Source organism: Tenrec ecaudatus, chromosome 8 (assembly GCF_050624435.1).
Source record: "Tenrec ecaudatus isolate mTenEca1 chromosome 8, mTenEca1.hap1, whole genome shotgun sequence".
Lineage (NCBI taxonomy): Eukaryota > Metazoa > Chordata > Mammalia > Afrosoricida > Tenrecidae > Tenrec > Tenrec ecaudatus.
Window position 1 is genome coordinate 28933259 of NC_134537.1, and position 20619 is coordinate 28953877.

The window sequence follows — 20619 nt, forward strand, 5'->3', positions numbered from 1 at the left end:
TTCCTTTTCCCTGGAAAGCTGACTCCTCCCCACTCCCATTCCAGCGGAAGTGCTAACACTAAAGGGAGTATTAATTGCTGATTGATTGATTTCACTGAAGACTTGAATGAGCATAGATAGTTGGCCATTTTTCTGACTTAACTTTTTTTTCTTTCTGTTTCTTGGATTCTGCCCCTCCCCTTTTGAAAAATCGTCTTGGCATGAGGAAATAAGAATCTCTGACCACCGTGTTCAGAAATCACCTCAGATCAGGATTTGAACCCTGCAAGGGAGCTAAGGGGCAATGTCACTATTTTTTGTCAGTCTCTGCCAAAATAACGATCCATTTCTTTCCTTTTAAAAAGTATTATAATCAAATATCTTCTATAATTAATAGAAAAAGCCTGGTACGTTTTTCCAATTATTAGACTTCCAAGTTGTTCTCCTGAATTAAGAAAATCATGTCCTGATTGGGGTTACAGTTGAAAAATCTTTGGACTTTAATGATAATCAGGCAGTTTATTTAAGAAGCAAAGGTTGGTCAGGCCCTAATTCAATAATGCAAGTTGAGTCTGCATGAACCCTCCCCTTCGTCCCCCCATCCTCCCCCAAAGAAAACCTTAAACCAAAGCTATAGGGCAGAGTAGAACTACCCCATAGGGTTTTCTGTAACAGGCCACGGGGCAGCTAGTGGATCCCAACCTCCGACTTTCTGGTTAGCTGCAAAGCACCAGCTACAGATAGCTAACCTAAAGGTCAGCGTTGTGACACCCTCCCTCCCCCCCAACCAGTCGGCCTTGGGAAGGATTACAGCCTTGGGAACACTGTGGTCACTGAGTGGGGAGTAGATTCGATGGTAATGAGTATATTATGCGCAGGCAATTAGAACTCCTGCTCCCTGAAAACAAACACAGCAAAATAGATGAAAACCCAATCACATCTACCTCCACAACAGCGTGTGGAGCACATCTACTGAAATGCCGGCGGTGAGTTACAAGGACAATGACTCTTGCTTAACTTTTATCCACGTGCAAAAGTTAACAATAACCATAATTATCAAGCAAAAGCAATTTTAAAAAGAGCAAGAGGCAAGCAGAAGCAACGTGAGAATAGCGTCGGCTGTTGCAGACACTTGCAAATAACCGGCGTTTTCCCCCCTCGTGCTGTAAAATGCACGGATAAACAGGATTTTCCGAGACACGCTGGCTCTGCCCCAAAGGGAGCTTCACCAAGGCATAACCCCAAGGGATGGGAAACGCTCAGGCTGAAGGCCAGGTGGCTCTTCAGCGTCAAATTAAATGGCGGTGGAGTCAGGCGGAAAACCCGATTCCCCTTCAGCACCTGAGGGCTGGCGGACAGCCGGGAGCTGGGTCCCTCTTCGCCGGCGGCGGGCCCGGGACCCCAGTGCCCTGGTCCCCGGGCTCCCCGGCCCCCCGGCCCCGCCCAGCGCCGGCGGCCCCGGCCCGCCTCTGCGTCAGGGACGCGGAAACCCCGTAGGAGAAGGGCGGGCGGGGAACTCGAATCTTGACTTTCACTTGCTGCAATATTCTTCCGCCGCCTAGCCAAAGAGTCCCAACCTTTCCCCACGGCCCTGGGGTTTCCAGCACCCCTGAAGTATCGAGGGGCTACCCAACTTGGGGTGCTCCACCAGCGCGCGCGAGGTTTCGCTTGCGGTCACCACCTCAGACTTAAGATCTTGCGGCGGGTCGTGACGGGAGAGAAAATCCCTCCGCGAGAAACAGGTTCCGGCCGCGAGCCTATAAATAACGGGCGGCGCGGCACTGCTGTCTTTTCAGCCGAGCTCGGAGTGGCTTGTCGGACATGTCTGGTGGCTCCGCGGATTACAACAGGTACGGCGCGCTCCCGGGGGCAGCGATAGGTGGTGGGAGTCATGCAGCGCCAGGGGACATTAGAGCGAGACGGCATCGAGCCGGGAGACGTGGGACTCGTGTTGATTCGGGGGCCCAGCACCCCTGGGTGCGCTGAGAAACTTGTTAGTGTGCGGGCCCGGGTTGTGGGGAGAACAGTGAGGGGCATTGGAACAGAGGGCCTAACGGGCCTCTTTCTCGGGGGGCGTTTTGACACGTCAACTGCCTTCCCCACCCGGTGCGCAGCGGGACCAACAGCCGTGGCGCAGCCGGCCTCCGGCGCCGGGGGCCGAGCCCGGCTCTCCCCGGGGCGCACTGCGGCGCGAGTTGGGTCCCCGGGCGGAGGCGGGCGTGTGTGCGGCGGGCGGCCTCCACCGGGGCAGCCCGGGTCCCGCGAACCGTTGGCTGGGCCCGTCCGGGCCGCTCCGCCGCGTCAATCACCCGCTTGCGCATTGCGCGGGGCGGAGCTGGGCCTGCGGCTCTCGCGAGAGGCGCCGCCGCCTCACTGCGCCTGCGCTCCGGTGCGGACGTGGGGCCGGGCGCCCTCCTTGGGGGCTTGGGTTGGAGGGCGGGAGCGGGCGGCATGGCTTCCATCTGAAGGGTGGCTTGTCGGAGGGGAGATCGCTCACTGCGCTTGTCTCGCCTGCAGAGAACATGGCGGCCCCGAGGGAATGGAGCCCGATGGTGTCATCGAGGTAAGAGATGGCGGGTGGCTTTGGAAACCCTGAGAAGATGCAATGGTTGCGCCCATTTACCCCGGCTTTCTTTCTTAAACTCCTTAACAGAGCAACTGGAATGAGATTGTTGATAACTTTGATGATATGAATTTAAAGGAGTCTCTTCTTCGGGGTATCTATGCTTACGGTTTTGAGAAACCTTCAGCTATTCAGCAGAGAGCTATAATTCCTTGCATTAAAGGTAAAAAATCCCTTTTCCCTTGTGGCCTATTCAAAAAAATTGGAAAAGAATTCTTGTTCTGCGCAGACGTCAAGGGTAGCAGGGAAAATAAGCTGGGGGACTTAGCCACCTGTTTGTGTTCCTTAAAAGTGAAATGATGGCAATCATCTTTCGGGACTGAACCTGAAATGAAGAGAGTACTCATTGCTGATCACTTAATGATGGGGCCTAATTCATGTTCCAAGCGGAACGCATGGTGTGTGAAGTAGAGGTGGCGGTTTGCTGTGGGACCGGTAAATATGTATCCTACTTTTTTTAGGGTATGATGTGATTGCTCAAGCTCAGTCAGGTACTGGCAAGACAGCCACATTTGCTATTTCCATCCTGCAACAGTTGGAGATTGAGTTCAAGGAGACCCAAGCACTAGTATTGGCCCCCACCAGAGAACTGGCTCAACAGGTATTGATAGTGTAGTTCACAAACTGCTTGCGTGTTGCATAGGTTTCAGGTTTCACAACTGTAAAGGATTTCAGTTAGTGTTAATTGGTCCTGCCAGAGCCCTTTCAATCATTGCCTATGCATGCAGGGTAGGTGAGCAGGAACTGGGTGTGCGCCTAGCTTTGTTTGCAGGTTTTTCCAACATTGAGAAACCAAAGCTTTCTCAGGTTGTGCTAGTGTCTACCACTCCCGTTTCAATGCAGTTGTGCAACATGAAAACTGCAGTGACATGTTAACATTTGACTGTCTCAGTAGTTTGTGATGCATCTGTTGCATGCTCTGTTTTTCAAAGCTGTTATATTGGCTTTGAAGTAAATCTTCCTAATAAAGCGCTGAGCTTTATTAAGGTCAAGACTAAGACACAGATAGTATGTACTATGGGAAATTTTTAAATGGAAGCAATTTCCCTGTATGTAATTACAGAGCTGGTTTATTGTATCTTCTGCATACACACTGAAGAATAATTTAGGGGTTATTTTTAGTATAATTAGCTGACAAGACCCCAAGTTCGACTAGGTACCAGAATAAGACCTTAGGAGAATTCTGTCTTGACAGTGTGTTCAGTCTGCATTTTTAAGTTTGGAAGTAGTTAAGGTGCTGTGCATGCATAAAAGCTGTCTGCAGACCAATAAGTTGGTATTGTTTGGGAAGTTGGTTGTAAACGCGTGGAGTTCTGTAGGATAGTAATTAAGGTTTCTGGCTTTTAGATCCAAAAGGTAATTTTGGCACTTGGAGACTATATGGGAGCAACGTGCCATGCATGTATTGGTGGAACCAATGTTCGAAATGAAATGCAAAAGCTGCAGGCTGAAGCACCACATATTGTGGTTGGTACTCCAGGGAGAGTATTTGATATGTTAAACAGACGATATCTTTGTAAGTATTACTCCTTTTCTTAGAGCACACAATTTGAAACGCTAACTGGTAAATCAAATAGGAAAGTACGGTTGCATCCACAAACAATAGTGTGTTTCTCAACAGCTCCAAAATGGATCAAAATGTTTGTTTTGGATGAAGCAGATGAAATGTTGAGCCGGGGCTTTAAGGATCAGATATATGAGATTTTTCAAAAATTAAATACAAGTATTCAGGTGAGGATTTTATTTTGCTCCTTGAATGTAGACTTGAGATTTCGTGCTGTTCTCATGATTAAAGTGTACTGTATCATTGTGGTGCCTTCTCTCTCTCCCCCCCCCAGCAGTTGATATATAGCTCTAGTTGAATTTCATATAAAGTAGATCTGTGAAAGCTGTATGTTCTTGGCCAACCAACATAATTCTTTTTTTAAAGGTGGTGTTGCTTTCTGCCACCATGCCTACTGATGTGTTGGAAGTGACTAAAAAATTCATGAGGGATCCAATCCGAATTCTGGTGAAGAAGGAAGAATTAACTCTGGAAGGAATCAAACAGTTTTATATTAATGTTGAAAGAGAGGTAATTGATAACCATAAGCACCAGAATTTTTTCCTTCTTGTATAAGCACTGTGCTAAAATTACAGAAACTGGGGCACTGTCTTGGTTTTTGTAATAATGCTAGCAGAGTACACACAGGAAGAAAAGTGAAACTGCACTCGATCAGAAAGACTGGGGCGGACCTCTTTCTTAATGTCCAATGCCCTTTGTCATCAGATTGGGTGCGATAAGTCTATTAGTGACTAGTAAAGCATTTTAAATGTTAAAATGGCTACATCATTTTAATTTTTGAACTATTCTAGGAATGGAAGTTGGATACACTTTGTGATTTGTATGAGACCCTGACGATTACACAGGCTGTTATTTTCCTCAATACAAGGCGCAAGGTGGACTGGCTCACTGAGAAAATGCATGCAAGGGACTTTACCGTTTCGGCATTGGTAAGAGTTCTAAGTAGAACAAAGTTTTGGTTACAGCAGGATTTAGACTACAATATAGCTGTTTAGTGCTATTTTGTCGTTCCCCCTGCTCAGAGTAAAGCTGTTTCTTATCTATCCCTGTCTGCTAGTCTCTTGTAGCAGCCCAGGGACGCTTGGTCTCATACATACTGATGCAGTTAACATACTGGCTTTTGACTATTGATTCCTGAATTAAGGCTTGTTAATTTTATCTTGTAGCATGGTGATATGGACCAGAAGGAGAGAGATGTGATCATGAGGGAATTTCGATCAGGCTCAAGCCGTGTTCTGATCACTACTGACTTGTTGGTGAGTCAGTCTCTGGTGTTTTAATGTTCCCTACCAAAAGTTGATTTTTGAAGGCAAGGGTTTTTTAATAACCTTTACCAGTGTGAGCTGTTTGGGAGAATAAAGAGAAGACCACACTCCACGGTGGGCTATACCACTTAGTATAGTTCGCTACTATTTTGTGGCCTACATTTTTATTATACCTTGCTCAATTTTGTGATTTAGAATTTGAACAGACACCATTGTATTTCAGGCTCGTGGGATTGATGTACAACAAGTATCTTTGGTTATAAACTATGACCTGCCTACCAATCGTGAAAATTATATTCACAGGTGAGTAAATAGAATCTTGACTATATTGGTCAAATAAATCCACACACTGCTGTTTTTCTCCCTGAAAGGCAACATCAAGTGAGGAAATTGAAAAATGATGTAATTTTTAAGCTACAGTGATAAGTTTCACTTGGGGAGATTTAGGTAGTCAGCAATGGGAAAAGATTGGTTAGTCTATAGTGGGAAGAGTTGTGGCCCAAATTGTGGCAATCAGACTTTAACTTAAGTTGGTCCAAGTTACGTTGTGAGTCTCATGTTGCTCTTGTGTCCATGTGCTTATTTCTTTGGATCGTGTCTTCCATAGTTGGGATTTTCTTGGTGTCGTCTGGTAGCAATTTGAGTGTTCCCTGGTTTAGTTATAGTGGCTTTATCCCTAAATAAATTGAATTGTACTTTGTTATATGATGTAAAAAAAGACTTTTTAAAAAATACAGGAGTCGATAGCAGCAGTTGATGACGAGATGGCACTCAGAAACGACGTTGACGTAATTTAGGACGTGGACTCATAAGCGCAACAGCACACTGTTTGCATAAAGAGCGAGTCGGTATTTATATTTGTTTTTCTTTTGTCATGATTATTTGATGTTTTAAGTTCTAGTCTGGCATTTTTGTATATTTCTGTAGGTGGTTTTGTATTGTCTGGTTTCTAGCAGAAAGGTAGATAAGTGTTTCGAGGTAACACATTTGCTGAGCAAAAGAGCAGTGATAAGTTTGGGTCACCATTCCATATTTGTGTTTTCCCAGTGGGAAAAATTGTTGTAGGAAGTAGTTAACCTTTCTTCATTTATATTTACAGTTCCAGAATTGCGTCGAAATGGATTATATAACTTAATTTTTGTTTCATCCCTGGTGTTTACATCTGTCCCAGGCTGACATCTGCTCTTGGCTGGCCCACTTTGGTATGGGCTTTAATTTCACTACCCCAAACACATTAGTGTCACCTGCTTTGTAAAAAAAACAGAATGCTCAAGGTGCCTGATAACCCATTTTGCAGCCAGACAGGACAGCCTTTGAATCCTTTTGGCACTAACTTGCAAAGGGAAGACTCTTTTCTCTAGACGCATTATAGATTAGTAAACAGCAGCTGCTGGTTATCAAGTGGATCGACATGTGCGGTAGTCCATGCAGAGTGATAAGTAACATTCTAATCACTGACCTTTCTTCTCTCTCACAGAATTGGCAGAGGGGGTCGCTTTGGGAGGAAAGGTGTGGCTATAAACTTTGTTACTGAAGAAGACAAGAGGATTCTTCGTGACATTGAGACTTTCTACAATACTACAGTGGAGGAAATGCCAATGAATGTGGCTGACCTTATTTAATTCCCGGGATGAGATTCCTGAACGCCGTGCTCGCTGTTGCTGAATAGGCGATCACAACGTGCATTGTGCTTCTTTCTTTGGGAATATTTGAATATTGTCTCAATGCTCATAACGGATCAGAAACACAGATTTTGGTAGTAAAGCGGCTTTAGTCGCAAGCTCTTGTGAGGAAAGTCATTGGCTTTCTCCTCTAGATTAGTAGACTGTTGGGGTTGGGTATAAAGATGGGGTCTGTAAAATCTTTCTTTCTTAGAAATTTCTTTCCTAGTTCTGTAGAAATGGTTGTATTAGATGTTCTCTATCATTTAATAATATACTTATGGACTAAAAGATATAAGTGCTGTATTAAATCAGCCAATTATGTTAAACTAGCATATCTGCCTTTATTGTGTTTGTCATTAGCCTGAATTGAAAGGCCTTTAAGACTGATCTTTTTTAGAAAGTACTTGAATGCATTTTGTTGGTATTTATTCCATAAAGTATTTAATTAGTGCTAAGTGTGAACTGGACCCTGTGGCTACACCCCAGCAAGCGATCATATCCTAGTAGGGTTGAAAAACCCAGTAAAATTGCCATATTGCACATGTCTTAATGAAGTTTGAATGTTAAATAAATTGTATATTCACTTTAAGGTTGGCTCACTTTTTATTTCCAAAATGCAATGTTTACAAGCAGTCAAGCAGCTGAATTGCAATTCAGCTTAACAATTCTGAGTTAGCTGCTGCATCACGGTGGCACAAAGGCTGATCAGCTGCAGGTGTTCATCAGCACCATTCGCTAAACACTGATCCACTTCCTGTAACAGAGGATATTGTTAGCAAGTAAAGATTACCCTCAGCTATGTAGTTAGACATTAAAGCACCTACTTACTGCAAGCTTTTCTGTGATAATAGATTTCTGTTTATCGGAAAGGCTGTCTTCAACAATGATGTCATGGAATTGATTGACCAACTGAGTTGCTGCATGTCCCTCATCTATCAGTTCCTACATGAAACAAGGTTCATGTCAGCATGTTTGTGCAATTGTCCCAAATCTTCAGTAGGGAGAAGGCTTTACCTTAACTGCAGCTTCTAACTTGTCGAAAGAGCCACTCTGACAGGCGGCGTACACTCCATCAATTGTCTCTGCTGGTATGATCTGAAAAGTAGTTACATGGTTGGTGTCACTTCTAGAACCACCACCTCTATGCTATTTAGTTGGTGCACAAGCATTCGGAGATGAGTAGTGGGAGTGACTGCATTCTCACTGCCTGCCAGCAGGTTGATTTGAGAATCCTCCCTGCGGGCTTCCCAAGGCTGGTTAGCTCAAAGTACGGCCCATTGTGCCATCAGACCCTCCTAGAGCTCTGTTACCAGAACCTAAATTCTGATGGACAACTAGCATCTCAAGACAGCCACTTTGCTTCTAGTGACCACACACAAAAGTATAGGGGTGTGGCACTTACACATGACCCCTTGACAAACCGTGTACTTAAAAAGGGTACTTGCTGAAATACATTTACACCATTACTGCTTATATATGAAAGTGAAAGCATTACAGTTCCTGACCTAAAGCACATTCCTAGGTTTTATTTACCTAGTGCAGTACTTGGCACATAGTAAGCACTCAGTGCCTACTTGCTGCAGGAAGTAGTTTTGGAAGCGCCACACAAAGCTAATTAGAAAGTGTTCTTACCCCAGCAATGTCTGTGATCACTTTCTCTGTGACCTCCTTTCCACCGGTTAGTCGGGTGGCACTCTGAAGATACGTAATAGCTTTTCTTAAGTCTCCTTCTGACACTTTGACAAGATAATTTATTCCCTTAAGAAAGAGAAAGTTATTTTGATAGACCAAGGGGCCAGAATCTCCCAAGACCAAGTTAATTTTTAAGGTGGGTTATCAGGCCACTATGCAGAGACGTGTTGGAAAATCACACTTCATGTGACGTTGGCCTTTGCAATACAGGTGATAAGGTAGCTTTAAACAACCCAAACTTAAAAGGCAGAACCTTTTTAAGTGCTAGACATTCTGACCACTGCTCTCATGTAGCTTAAGATCCCTTTCCATTCTTGTCTAAGGATTTAATAATTACACTAGTAGTACCTCATTGCTGATTCTGACGTTTTCCTTCTCAGCAATGTCTAGTAATCGCTGATGCTGAGTTTTATCTGACAGAGGTTTGAAACGGAATTTAGAACATCTAGAAGTTAGGGGTTCAATTATTCTGCAAAAGATAAGGTTGGAAAAAGCAAGTAAGGGTCTAGGTCTTTATGACTTTCCCAAAAGAACTCGTTTTATTTTTTTTTATAAAGCTATCTAGAACACTAATAAATTTGTTCCCGCTCTAATTGGGGTTATCAAAATTAGGCTACCTACGATCTTCAGGGCCATGTACATACCGACTGACATAGTTACAGATGAGGCAGAAACGGGTGGTTTTAGACTCTTTCTCCATGGTTCGTCTTAAAGCTGCCTGAGCAGCTGAGGTCATGGAATCGGCTTCGTCCAGAATTATAATTTTAAAAGGAGGGCATGGCTTCCCGCTGATTTAGACAAACACATACGAGCTGAACGTTAGTACATGGACCAGGTTTGTTGTCAAACCGCTTTATTGGGGAATAATTCACACACCATATAATTCAGCCACATGAAGTTCAGTGGGTTTGTATCTCAACTGTTCTCTTAGATCACGACCCCAAGAGGAATCCTATGCCCGCAGGATTCACCACTCTTCAATTCCTCAGCCCAAACCACCCACACATCTACTCTTGGCTCTAGATATGTCTCTTCTGGAATAGTTACTATCTTTTGTGACTACCTGTTGATTTATGGTAAAAAAAAAAAACAAACCAAAAAGCACTTCACTGCTACTGAGTCGATTGCAACTCGCAGTGACCGTATAGGACAGAGCAGAACGAGTCCTGTGGGTTTCTGAGACAGTAAGGCTTCACAGGAGCAGAAGGCCTCCGTCTTTCAGGGTGGTTTCCCTGCTGACCTTGCAGTTAGCAGGGTCCAATGCACAACCCACTACGCACCAGGGCTCCTTTTGAATCAAGGTAAAAATACAACAAAACTCAAACTCACTGCCATCGATCCAGTCCATTCTGACCCATAGGAACCCTACTGGCTGGGCAAGGCAGACTGGTGACTCTTCATGGGAGCAGGAAGTCTCTCTCCCCCAAGAGTGGTGGTTTCGACTGCCCACCTTGGGGTAAGAGCCCAACACATACCTACTACACTACAAGGTAGGTATCGCAAGTTACTTCCCTCCAACTCGGAAGTGTGTTCTGATAATACATTTTAAATATCATCTCCCTAGGTTCCAAACATTTCATTTTAGAACATTTGCCACCTAAGAATTTAAGCGCACCACTGTTTTACAGCAGGGTAGTTCTACTTTAATCATTAACACCATTGTCTTCTGAAGTTCCAGTTTGATTAAGAATGTATATTGTCACCCTCATTATGCAGAACACTCTGAAGCCTAAATTACCTGACAGGAAAGGAAAGGCAATTTTTCTTTTCCAATTCAACTATTTAAAAAATCGGGATTTTTCATAATGAACATATCAAACAACCAAATATTTATAAACACTCATATAAAACATAAGAAAATCTTGTGAGTCTCATGCAATTTAAATCTTATTAAAAATATAATACAAAAGTCATTCCTAAGCTTACAGAACTTAGATAGAATATCATCTAACAACATATATGAGGAGTCAGGAATTGGGCACCAACTTATTTGAAAACAAGCACAGTGACAAGGCATGGAGACAAGGAGACCGCTGGCTTACTCTGAGCGACTGCCGGACACAGTTAACTGAGCAAAGTGCTTGACTTTCTCGCGAATCACTTGTATTCCACGTTCATCAGATGCGTTTAACTCGAGAACTCGCAATCGAAAAAGTTCAGGCCTGTGCCAAAATGAAACAGACATATACAACATAGAGGTTCAACTACATTTAACACGCGCGTCACTTAAAATCTACCACAATTCAAATAAAATCTACCATGCACAAAATATAAATAAAAGTGACAGTGCTTTTTTTCAAATTACCCCCCTCTAATAAACTTACTCTTGCTATTGAAAAAAAAAGTGACAGTGCTGACAATGTCAGCCTTTTTTCTAAAATTTGCTTTTTGGAAAGACAGCCATCACAGTGTATGTAATTTCCTCTTTCCATACAACAGTTAATGGTATGCATCCTATCATGTTATCAAAATCACTGTAAATGCCATTCCATAGTTGAATGACATTCCATCCTATGGATGTACTATGGTTTACTTAACTTACTTCATAGCCTTCTATTGTCAAACAATTTGTTTCTAAGTACACTACAATTTTAAATAACGCTGCAATATTGCACATTTTGATTTCCATAAGGCAGCTCGTGTAAGGAAAATTACTAAGCTCAATATTTTTTAAGTTTTGTTTTTAGTCATTTAAAAGTAACATGGTTCCATGTAGAAAAATCTCAGAAATCAAAAGAAAGTTAAGAATGACTAGCACACTTTGCCAAACCAGCTTTGAAAACACTCCAGTTGTTCTACAGATACAAGGTGCCTCTGGGATGTGAGAGCAGAGCGCTCCTATGGCTTTTACAAGCGGAAGCGGCGTAAAGCAGAGAAGCAATAACCATTCATTTAGGAGGGAGGTTTTTAGGGCACATCCACCGACTCAAGAAATAACCCACCAAATAACACCAAACCCAATTTCACAGAGTCAACTTCAACTCTTAAGAACCCTACAGGGCATAGAAGTACTCTCAGGATTTCCAAGGCTGTAAATCACAGCTTCTCCAGCTTGTCTGGCCTACTACTTGCAATGGATTTGAACTGCTGACATTGTGGTTAGCAGTCCAATGCTTAATTTGCTGAACCACCACAAAGTGTAAACTGACACGTCGTGTTCACCGACAGTTCAAAGCTATGGTGGCTTGATGCTGAGAGATGGTGTGCAGTTACTCAAGGTGGAGCCTGGTGACATCCCACCAAACCAACCCTCCCCCGGGATGTCCTTTTCTTTGGGAAAGCAGCCACTAAAGCAGTCTTGAAAAACTGGAGGGGTGTAAAAGGAACTTTCAGACAGAGGGGAATACGATTAGACTCGTAGCAGCTTCCTGCTTTGTCCTTTTACATCTCAGCAGAACAAATCTTACATATTTGCTGCTTATGTCAGATGACCCTTGGGTGGGTCAAACGCCCTCAAGTTCTGGACAAAGTCAAGAGAGCTCTTGCTATCTTGTGCACAGTCTTCAGATCTCAAACTTGGGTTGTTATATGAGAGGACTTCAGAAAATCTGTGGAAATATTCCACTGTCTTCTCATTGTATTTCTCCACAAGCTTGTTTTTGAAGCCCCCTTGTGTATTTTTAGATTCTGTGTAGGGGCGGCTCTCTAGAATGGTTGGCTAACGCAAGAGTACATGGAAGAAGAGACTCCAAAAGTAGACTGCAAAATATTTTCTGCTGCAATGGAATCCAGCCAGCTCAACGGCCACCCCACTCTGCTTCCACTTGGAAATGAGGGCCAGGGGCTCAAGGGGCCACCCCAGAGGCGGGGCCACTCCAGAGGCAGGGCCACCCCAGAGGCAGGCCCTCAGGAGGCCCGAGCAGAGGGAACTTAAGGAGCAAAAAGACTGGCAGTATCAGATCCAGCAAACTCTACCAAACCACCACAGAGACGAGAATAAGGAAATGATCTATGTGACAGGGCTGGTCGGGCCCTCTGGGCGCTAAAATCTGAATATAATAAAGAAAACGAGGGGAGAAAAGAGAAAAAGCACAAACAAAAAACATTACAAGGCTCCTTATAGTGTAGTACATTCAAAATCAAGAAATTGAAGGGGCAAGCCCAGGACCATTGGAAGAGTACGCTCCAGGTCAGTCTGAAGTGGTGGAAGCCGAGAACAGAGGCACCTGAGACTGTGGCATGGGGACAATGGGACGCAGAGCAAGAGGAGCGGCGCCCAGACTATGGGACTGTGAGACAGAGTGACAGGTGGGCTGGCGTCCTGGCCCACTGAGGCAGAGGCCAAGGGACCACATGGCTGAGGCTAGTGACCAGAGAGACACTTGTCTGCTGGCAGAGCAGAGGTGTTGCTGTGGACCAAGATTGTATCCTTACTGTTTACTGATCCTGACCTGTGGTAACCTACTCGGATCCCTAATTACCCCCATAATGCCGGGCTTGGGGGTTGGGAGGGTGGGGAGTAACTGAACAATGAGACGTACAAAGATGTAGACAAGAATGTGGGGCAGCAGGCAGGGAGAGAAAGGCCTAGTTGATTAGTGAATTATTCAGAAACAAAAGAAATCCAACCCTACACAGAAATCAAATGCAAATGTCTAGGGAAAGAAGTAGTATTGTGATTTTTTTATGTCAAATATTAAAAAAAAAAAAAAGTTAAAGAAATATGAGACAAAAGAAAGATTTGAACTTACCCAAAGAGTTCCCTAGCAGCGGCCAGGATAGTTGATGTTTTCCCAGTGCCCGGTGGGCCATAAAACAAGAGATTAGGGAGCTGCAAGAATTAATTTTTATAAATTGTATTATAGAGCAAACATGGAAATCATGATTTTAAAGGTCCGAGGGAAATAGATTTTTTTCCTATCACATGTACCATGTTATTAACAGTTCCACACCCTGCTGCCACCCCGCCCTCACCCCACTTCAGGCTATGCATTCCCCACACCCTTTCTTAGCTGGTCAGTGGCGTCCATGTGTCCAAGTACGGTACTCTGTATCTAATCTACATAGGCAGAACACTTCAAGCTGGAAGTAGACATGTCTTAGTATCTGTGATGTGAAGACCAAGATTCTGTCGGCTCTTGTTCCTGACCTTGTTCAGGAGCTGGGTGGGAGATGGAAGTGGAAACAGACCACTGACACCGTGAATTTGACCAACACTGAGAGAAACAGGGCTTAGGAAAAAGAGGAAGCGAGAAAGGCTCTCAGCCTTCTCCCAAGACCAGAAGTATTTCAACTAAATGAAGCCAGTGAGGTGATTGCGATGCATAAGCTGAATCAGAACATGTACACATTGTTGAATGTGAAACTATGACCTGCTCTATAAACCACCTAATGCACAACAAAGAAGCTAAAAATTAGTTAAGCACGATCACGTGCCAGGTGTCGTGTGAGACGTTGCGTTGCATCTGCACCGTCTGAAGGACTGCTCGAGCTGGAGGACAGAAAGAGGAGATTAAATCACAGCGATCGTGGACGGCTAAACAGACACACTCATCTGCCTTAGACGTACAGCCAGTGGGCCCCGTAGAGGTAAAGCTGGCAACTTTGGTGGACATGCTGTCAGGAGAGGCTAGTCCCTGAGAGGGACATCATGTTTGGTAAAGCGGAGGGGTAGCAAGAAGAGGAAGGCCCTCACGGAGATCGACTGACACAATGGGACAGAGCAACAATTGTGAGGGCGATAGAGGGCCGGACAGCACTTTCTTCTGTCGTGCATAAGGTCACCGAGGGTCACAACCAACTTGATGGCACCTAACGACAAGAACCACGTCTGGTTTTACACTGTGGATTCGGCTAGCACGCCTCCTGTGAGCAGCAACTGATGTATGGGTGAAGAGGAATAAATAAATGTACTAAGTACTAGGAATAAAACTATATTATTCAATGTCCTTTCTCATAGGGATATCATTGCATATAGAAAATTAGGCAATATGATTTAATTGCTGCCATGCCTGCCTAAACTTCTCCCTTATCATCACTCTGCTTGCTATTTAGAACTCTTCACTAGCTTCACACGATGCTTAGGAAAAGAAACTAAACTTTATGCTCCTACCACGAGCTTAAGGACGTTGTCATCTGGTCCACACATCCTTCACACTCTAGGGTCCAACTTATACAGGCCTGTGGCCTGCACGTGCACTGTTCCTCCCGCCTGGGTTCTCACCCCTCCTCCTGCCTGGAGGCCTCCCCGATCAGCCGGTCTAACGCGGGCCTCCCTGCTTCTCTCACACGGGCTTGTTGTGCTTATTACAACGTGCACAGGTTACTCACTTACCTATTGGGTGAAATGTCTGTCTACCTTGACAGATTGCAAACTTATAAAGACCCAAGCCCTGATCTGGTCTGCACATATCTGTATTTTCAGTATCTCACGTAAGACTCAATTATTTGTAAATAAGCTGACACATAGACAAATAGGTTTATCAGAAGATTGTCACTGCGATACTGCTAATGCACAGCTTAACATATTATTAGATTCATTACTTAAAAACGTAAAAAAAACTGGTAGATCTCTAAGTTTTTTAAGGTATCACTATTATTTTGATATGTGCATGCCTCAGCATTTGTAACGATTCCTTCAGGTAATAACTATATAAGGTATTTTAAATAACTTCTTTAAAACATGACAAAACTATTGAACTTTGCACTACATCACTGATTAGGTCTGCACTCCAGGCCTGTATGCTTAGTATCAGTTCTTAAAATTGATTACTGGGAAGAAGAAAAAATCCTACTACAGTTCTACAGGTAGTCTCTGACCTGTGACATATTCAAATTATGACAAATCACATGAAAGATTGTCTATTTTTTGGGGGGGTGCATTTTATTATTGTTAATAAATACTGCACATGACAATGTTACAGAATATAATTTACTATTATCTTTCTCAGATGTCCACTCCCTTCAAAGATTGGTTTATAAAGATATGGATAATAAAAAGGAATCTTGAAAATTAAGGGAAAGCTATTTGATTGATGTCAGAACTCATTCTGACAGGGTCACAGAAATGAAACCCCCATGAAGTCAGGGACCGACGACTTGAACTTTAAAGCCATTAAAAGAAAACAAAGGGAATAATCCATGTTCCTTTGCTCTTGAGCGTTAAATTAAGAAAGAAAAAAAACGTTCTTAAAATTTTACACAACTTTGAAAAGGAATATAAAATAATAAATAAGGAGTTACAGATGGAAAAAAAAGTTACATGAAATTTTTAATCTAGCCTCATACGTTAATCTAGCCTCAAGATATGGGTCATAATCCTACATTTGCCTTTAGGTGGAAAAACCTAACAATGAAAAATGCATCTTGTCATCGGTGAAAACATAACTAATTAAAATGGTATCCTACGATAAAATTAAAAGGTAAATGCCCCAAATCAGAGCAAATAGCAGTAAAGAACAGGGCTTGCAATGGTGTCGCAGATGAAACTTCAAGAAGGAACACTACAGTGGTGCTCGTCCAGGAAGTGGTCTGCTGGCAGCCAAGCACACGCACTTCCGGTTAAAAGCATCCAGGATTAAGGGAAGGCAGCAAGACCTGGGAGCGACCTGCTACATCTTACTTGCATCTGCAACTCCCCCGCCCCCTGGCCGAGCCCTTGAGAAACCTTTGGCATTTTATCCAATACAACTGGAAAGTGCTCCTTCTTCACTAAGGGCTGATCTGGTCTCTGAATACTAATCTAAAATACAAACTACATGCCACCCCAGCTAGGAAGGAGACACAACGGCCTATATTCAGAGTTACATGTTTAGAGTTGTCTTATATTGTGGTTCAGCCTAAATCAGTAAAGAAAGGGCAATTTTACCCTAAAGGTTGATGGTTCAAACCTAGGCTCGGTGACCTGTGTCATCGTCACAGCCAAGAAAACCCTATGGCGTGGCTTACACTGTCACCCAGGGAGCTGCCATGAGGGAGATTCCACTCACCTAACTAGCATTGTACAAACAGTTACCAAGGGATTACTACTGTCTCTTTAGCATGATATTTAATTGGGAAGGAGGATTTGAAAGAAGGGGGTTAAGAAGTCTTAAGCCCCCAATGACATTAAAAACAATTTTCAACTCACATCGGCTCCTTCTAGAGACTTTTTCAGCACCGCAACTACCTCTTCCTGGAAAGCAACTTCATCCACACATTTTGGGCGGCTGGGGGGAAAAAAGTTGTTTTTTAAAAATATTTTACAGTAATCACAGAAGAGTCTTTAAGGAATACTTTGGCTAAAATAGAAGTGGAGATTCTTATATCAAAATGAAAAGAGAAATTGTTTCATAATATAAAGCATCTGAGAAACCCCATTTGAATTTATCTTATACAAATACACGGAAGGAGTGAAGTATTTTTCACTACCACATGCACTTTCTACACCTGTTGTTTACAAAATGGATGCAAAAGGATTTCATTTTGCTACAAGGGTTAAACGTCCAAGTGCGTACTTGTCTAGACAGTATTTTACTCACACAAAACGACGACCCTAAGCCTAGAAGCGAGCCCCCGTCAGCAACCTCAGGTTAGGGTGCTCTGACATTATTAGCCCTGAGCACACAGATACAGGGGCGCATTCACTTCAGCAGCTGACCAGAGCGACCCCGCGGAGACATCACAATCACGTTATGCAATTTTAGTCTCACCTCATTAACTAGCGGTTTTAGTGGGTCAGTCACACGCCCAGCCCCAAGATTGGCACTGCTCTATTAACTCTATCACCCAAAGCTTTGCTTTTCTCAGGAATCAGGCCCATTGTTAGCAGGAATTATGCCAGATGAGGTTTTATGGGGAAACCAGTATGGCCTACAAACAGCACCTCACACTCATGCGCCTGCGGCATCAGGCAGAGACTGAGTGAAGACTGAGCGTAAGACAAGAGAAAATGACAGTGATCCTGGCCAACTGAGGAGCACATGACTTGAGAGATGGGAAAACTTGATTTAGATTTTAATTCTCCTTGTTTCTTTCCAAAGCCTTGTTGGGGCCAAACAAAACATATGTGGCCTTTATTTGGCCTATAAGTCACCTGCAAAAACTTGGTAAAGTGCCAGGTCCCATTCTGTGGTTAAAGCTGCTTTATCTGGCGATGTAGTGGGGGTACATGCTTGACTGCTAACAAGGTGGGCGATCCTGGGAAGCCTAAGGTGGGTGGGAGGGGGGTGGTGGTATGTGTGTTGGAGTTAAGGGGAGAGTTCTACTTTGTCCTGTAGAGTCACCGTGAGTTGGAGTCAACTCGATGGCAATAGGCTTTTAGGTAATAGTAATGAAATGGAAAACAGATGACTGGGACTAAAGTAAACTCCCGAACAGGAGTTTACAGAAATTTTGTTTTCTTCAAGCTGTTGCCCACCCTCAAAAACTGTGCTTAGTGTGGAGAAAACCTTGGTTCATCGAAAAAACAGGGGGATGAAACTAGAGCACTTTAGGTTATCTTTCTGTCCCAATCTCCATGTACCTTTCTGTCTCAATTGCTAAACAAATGACGGTTTTCAAAGACACTATATCAGCAAAGCAAACCCTGCCCTCCTTATGTATGTAAACCAAGGGATCCAAACTTGATGGCTGTTGGTAGTTTCTGCGGACTTAAATTCAGACTCCGTCAAACTGGCTAGAGAAGTCATTTGTTAACTGTTTCGATAAAAACATAAGTGGACTTACTATTTTTCTACCCATGGTACAGCCTTGGCTTTCTTGTTCTCCCCACTGCTTCCTGCAGTGGCAGCCACTGCTCGGTCCTTGGTGGGCGGTAGTTTACTAATAGAGGCACCTTTGAGAAATGCCTGCATGGCTACCTCACTCTGATCCAGGGAAGAGAGAAAACGAAAAGAAAGTTATATTGAAAGGATCAAATACTACCTTTGAGCACCTTAACCTTAAGCAAAGGCCCGGACCCTCCCAATGCACCGAGGTGAGGGCCGCAACGGCAGGAAAGAGGGCCGTGCCCTTAGGAACCTAGTGGGGCAGTTACAGAACAGAGAGAACCCGTGTCAGAACCCAAACACTAGGCCCTGATAAAATGTGAAAAACAAAACAAAACCACTGTTTCCGGAGAATGGCGTGCCCTTTGCTAAATAAGATGCACTAGTAGCCACTCACAGTGACCCTACAGGACAGAGTAGAACTGCCTCTCAGGGTTTCCAAGACGGTTAACTCTTTATAAGAGTAGAAAGCTTTGGCTTTCTCCCAAGGAGTGGATAGTGGTGTAGTGTGAGTGGAAATCAACGTGATGGCAGTGAGAAGATAAACTGACCATGGGCCTCTGATCACACTCACTCCCAGCCATGCAGTCAATTCCGACTCACCACAATCCTCTAGGGCAGGGTTGCCCAGATTAGCTTCCTTGTCAGTTCTGAAGACATACAATTCAGATATCCTATGGTTTAATGGTCCATGCATATGAAAAGTGCGATACAATCCGCACTAGCACCCATGTTTGCACACTAAGACCCCACCCACCTGCCCTGCCACTCATCCCAGGGAACTATTAATCCACTACTGTCCCTGTACGATTTTCGAGATGAATCTTTACAGGAGCAGAAAGCCTCATTAGAACTTGACTTTGAACTCTTAACACACCCTGCCACCAGGGCTCCTATGGGAGGCCACAGACTGATTTCAGTCCAGGGCTTGCACTAGCTGAAGCCCTGGGATGAGCTCAGCAATCAGTTGTGCTGGGATCACAAACCAGGGCCTCCAGGCTTTTCTGCACCATAGAGCTCTGCAGGAGAACTTACTTACTTTACTGGCAGGGCCAATGATGTTGTTGTTTTTGGTGGGGTGGCCCACTGTTGTAAAATAGATATATGCTCATAAGTACAACCCACCGTCCACATGAATTCACATGTAAAAACTGTTGGAACGGGGTGTGCGTATGTCTCGTGTTGTGTTCTTTCAACATATATCCAGCAACCTGAACAACGCAGTAAACCATGGGCAGTGAAAAATTAATGGACAAACCCACTTCAGAAAACAAAGGTTGTCCATAGATTATAAAAAAGCTTTGCTAGCCTACCCACACATTCCCAGACTAGTGGCAAACCTACTTTGTTCAATCTCCTAGTGCCCACAAGAGTGGGAGACGCTGCGTCCTGTGTAGTGAACGCATTCCCACCTAAGACCCGATTATCCTTGCTGTGAAAGAGGCCGACGCCCGTTCTCTAAGGTCCAGGTTTTGACCTGTTAGTGCATGTCTGCAAGCTGGCCGCAGGCTGCTCCGTAAGCGCTCCAGCCATCGCAGGACGAGCGAGTGGCTGGGCGGACACGCCGGGGCCGGGCGCGACAGAACGGGCGCCAAGGGCGCGGGAGCGCAGCAAAGAGGGGGCAGCCGGGCCACTGCTGCCGCCCGGCACCTCGTCTCGCCGCGCGCGCGCGGGAAGCGGGCGCCCCCGGGGCCCTTCGGCGAGGACGACGCCAGCGCGTCGCCGGGGCGTCTGGGGCGTGGAGGGGACGGGGGGGACGCTCCTTCCCCTCCTATGAGGGGACCAGGCCCCGAGGCGCCAGGACATCAGACCGCGTGAAACTTACAGTCGCCGCGTCCCGCCAGCAGCCTCGGTTCCCGCCACGGAGCGCCCGCGCAGAGCACGCCGGGAATGCGGGGACGTGCGCGCGTCACTTCCGGCCGGAAGCGCCCGGCGGGCCCGGGGCTGCGCGCCAGGTTGAGCCCACGGGGTTGGACTGCGCGTGCGGAATTCAAGACACTTGGCAAGAGTTCTGCAGATGTTTGCACATAGATGTTTGCCCACACGCACATATATGCACATATATACCTGTGAACAAGCATGCCTAAGGAGATCTGAATGCAAGTCCGCTCGGTCCCTGCAGGACAGGGACGCTCCGGCGCGACCG

At 44.8% G+C, this 20619-nt stretch overlaps 2 protein-coding genes and 4 non-coding genes across 8 annotated transcripts; 5 read left to right on the forward strand and 1 right to left on the reverse strand.

Annotated features, from left to right (window-relative positions):
- Positions 1-1683: 1683 nt before the first annotated feature.
- Positions 1684-7684, forward strand: EIF4A2 (eukaryotic translation initiation factor 4A2). 3 transcript variants are annotated; one of them, XR_012785717.1, is made up of 12 exons: positions 1684-1829; positions 2497-2542; positions 2633-2765; positions 3064-3203; positions 3950-4118; positions 4224-4333; positions 4533-4676; positions 4958-5095; positions 5333-5422; positions 5655-5734; positions 6169-6279; positions 6909-7049. XR_012785717.1 is itself a non-coding variant. In XM_075556182.1 (11 exons), the coding sequence occupies exons 1-11, from the start codon at positions 1801-1803 to the stop codon at positions 7051-7053; spliced, it is 1224 nt and encodes a 407-aa protein (XP_075412297.1). In that variant the 5' UTR covers positions 1684-1800; the 3' UTR covers positions 7054-7684. The 3 variants fall into 3 exon arrangements, 1 of the variants encoding a protein (XP_075412297.1); XR_012785718.1 differs by having other exon boundaries at positions 6169-6275; XM_075556182.1 differs by lacking the exon at positions 6169-6279 and having other exon boundaries at positions 6909-7684.
- LOC142455933 (small nucleolar RNA SNORD2) lies at positions 2892-2961 on the forward strand. The gene has a single exon (XR_012786037.1). It is a non-coding gene; the product is annotated as a small nucleolar RNA SNORD2 (small nucleolar RNA).
- LOC142455931 (small nucleolar RNA SNORA81) lies at positions 4708-4887 on the forward strand. Its single transcript, XR_012786035.1, has one exon. It is a non-coding gene; the product is annotated as a small nucleolar RNA SNORA81 (small nucleolar RNA).
- LOC142455782 (small nucleolar RNA SNORA63) lies at positions 5129-5261 on the forward strand. Its single transcript, XR_012785912.1, has one exon. It is a non-coding gene; the product is annotated as a small nucleolar RNA SNORA63 (small nucleolar RNA).
- On the forward strand, positions 5453-5594 carry LOC142455829 (small nucleolar RNA SNORA4). Its single transcript, XR_012785949.1, has one exon. It is a non-coding gene; the product is annotated as a small nucleolar RNA SNORA4 (small nucleolar RNA).
- Positions 7675-20378, reverse strand: RFC4 (replication factor C subunit 4). Its single transcript, XM_075556183.1, has 11 exons — positions 20299-20378; positions 18433-18572; positions 16856-16934; positions 13479-13558; positions 10830-10949; positions 9432-9575; positions 9136-9256; positions 8728-8853; positions 8110-8190; positions 7924-8037; positions 7675-7849 (listed from the first exon to the last, which is right to left on the reverse strand). Exons 2-11 carry the CDS (start codon positions 18558-18560, stop codon positions 7754-7756), a joined length of 1089 nt encoding a protein of 362 aa, XP_075412298.1. The 5' UTR covers positions 18561-18572; positions 20299-20378; the 3' UTR covers positions 7675-7753.
- Positions 20379-20619: the final 241 nt, after the last annotated feature.

Bases quoted from the DNA above. Each gene is read 5' to 3' on its own strand.
- EIF4A2 (XM_075556182.1), top strand. From the start codon at position 1,801: ATGTCTGGTGGCTCCGCGGATTACAACAG. The intron at 2,543-2,632 runs GTAAGAGATGGC...ACTCCTTAACAG, and splicing joins AGCCCGATGGTGTCATCGAG to AGCAACTGGAATGAGATTGT. The intron at 4,334-4,532 runs GTGAGGATTTTA...CTTTTTTTAAAG, and splicing joins AATTAAATACAAGTATTCAG to GTGGTGTTGCTTTCTGCCAC.
- RFC4 (XM_075556183.1), bottom strand. From the start codon at position 18,560: ATGCAGGCATTTCTCAAAGGTGCCTCTATTAGTAAACTACCGCCCACC. The intron at 9,576-10,829 runs GTAAGCCAGCGG...TGTCTAAATCAG, and splicing joins GTGTCCGGCAGTCGCTCAGA to CGGGAAGCCATGCCCTCCTT. The intron at 7,850-7,923 runs GTAAGTAGGTGC...CCTCTGTTACAG, and splicing joins TTATCACAGAAAAGCTTGCA to GAAGTGGATCAGTGTTTAGC.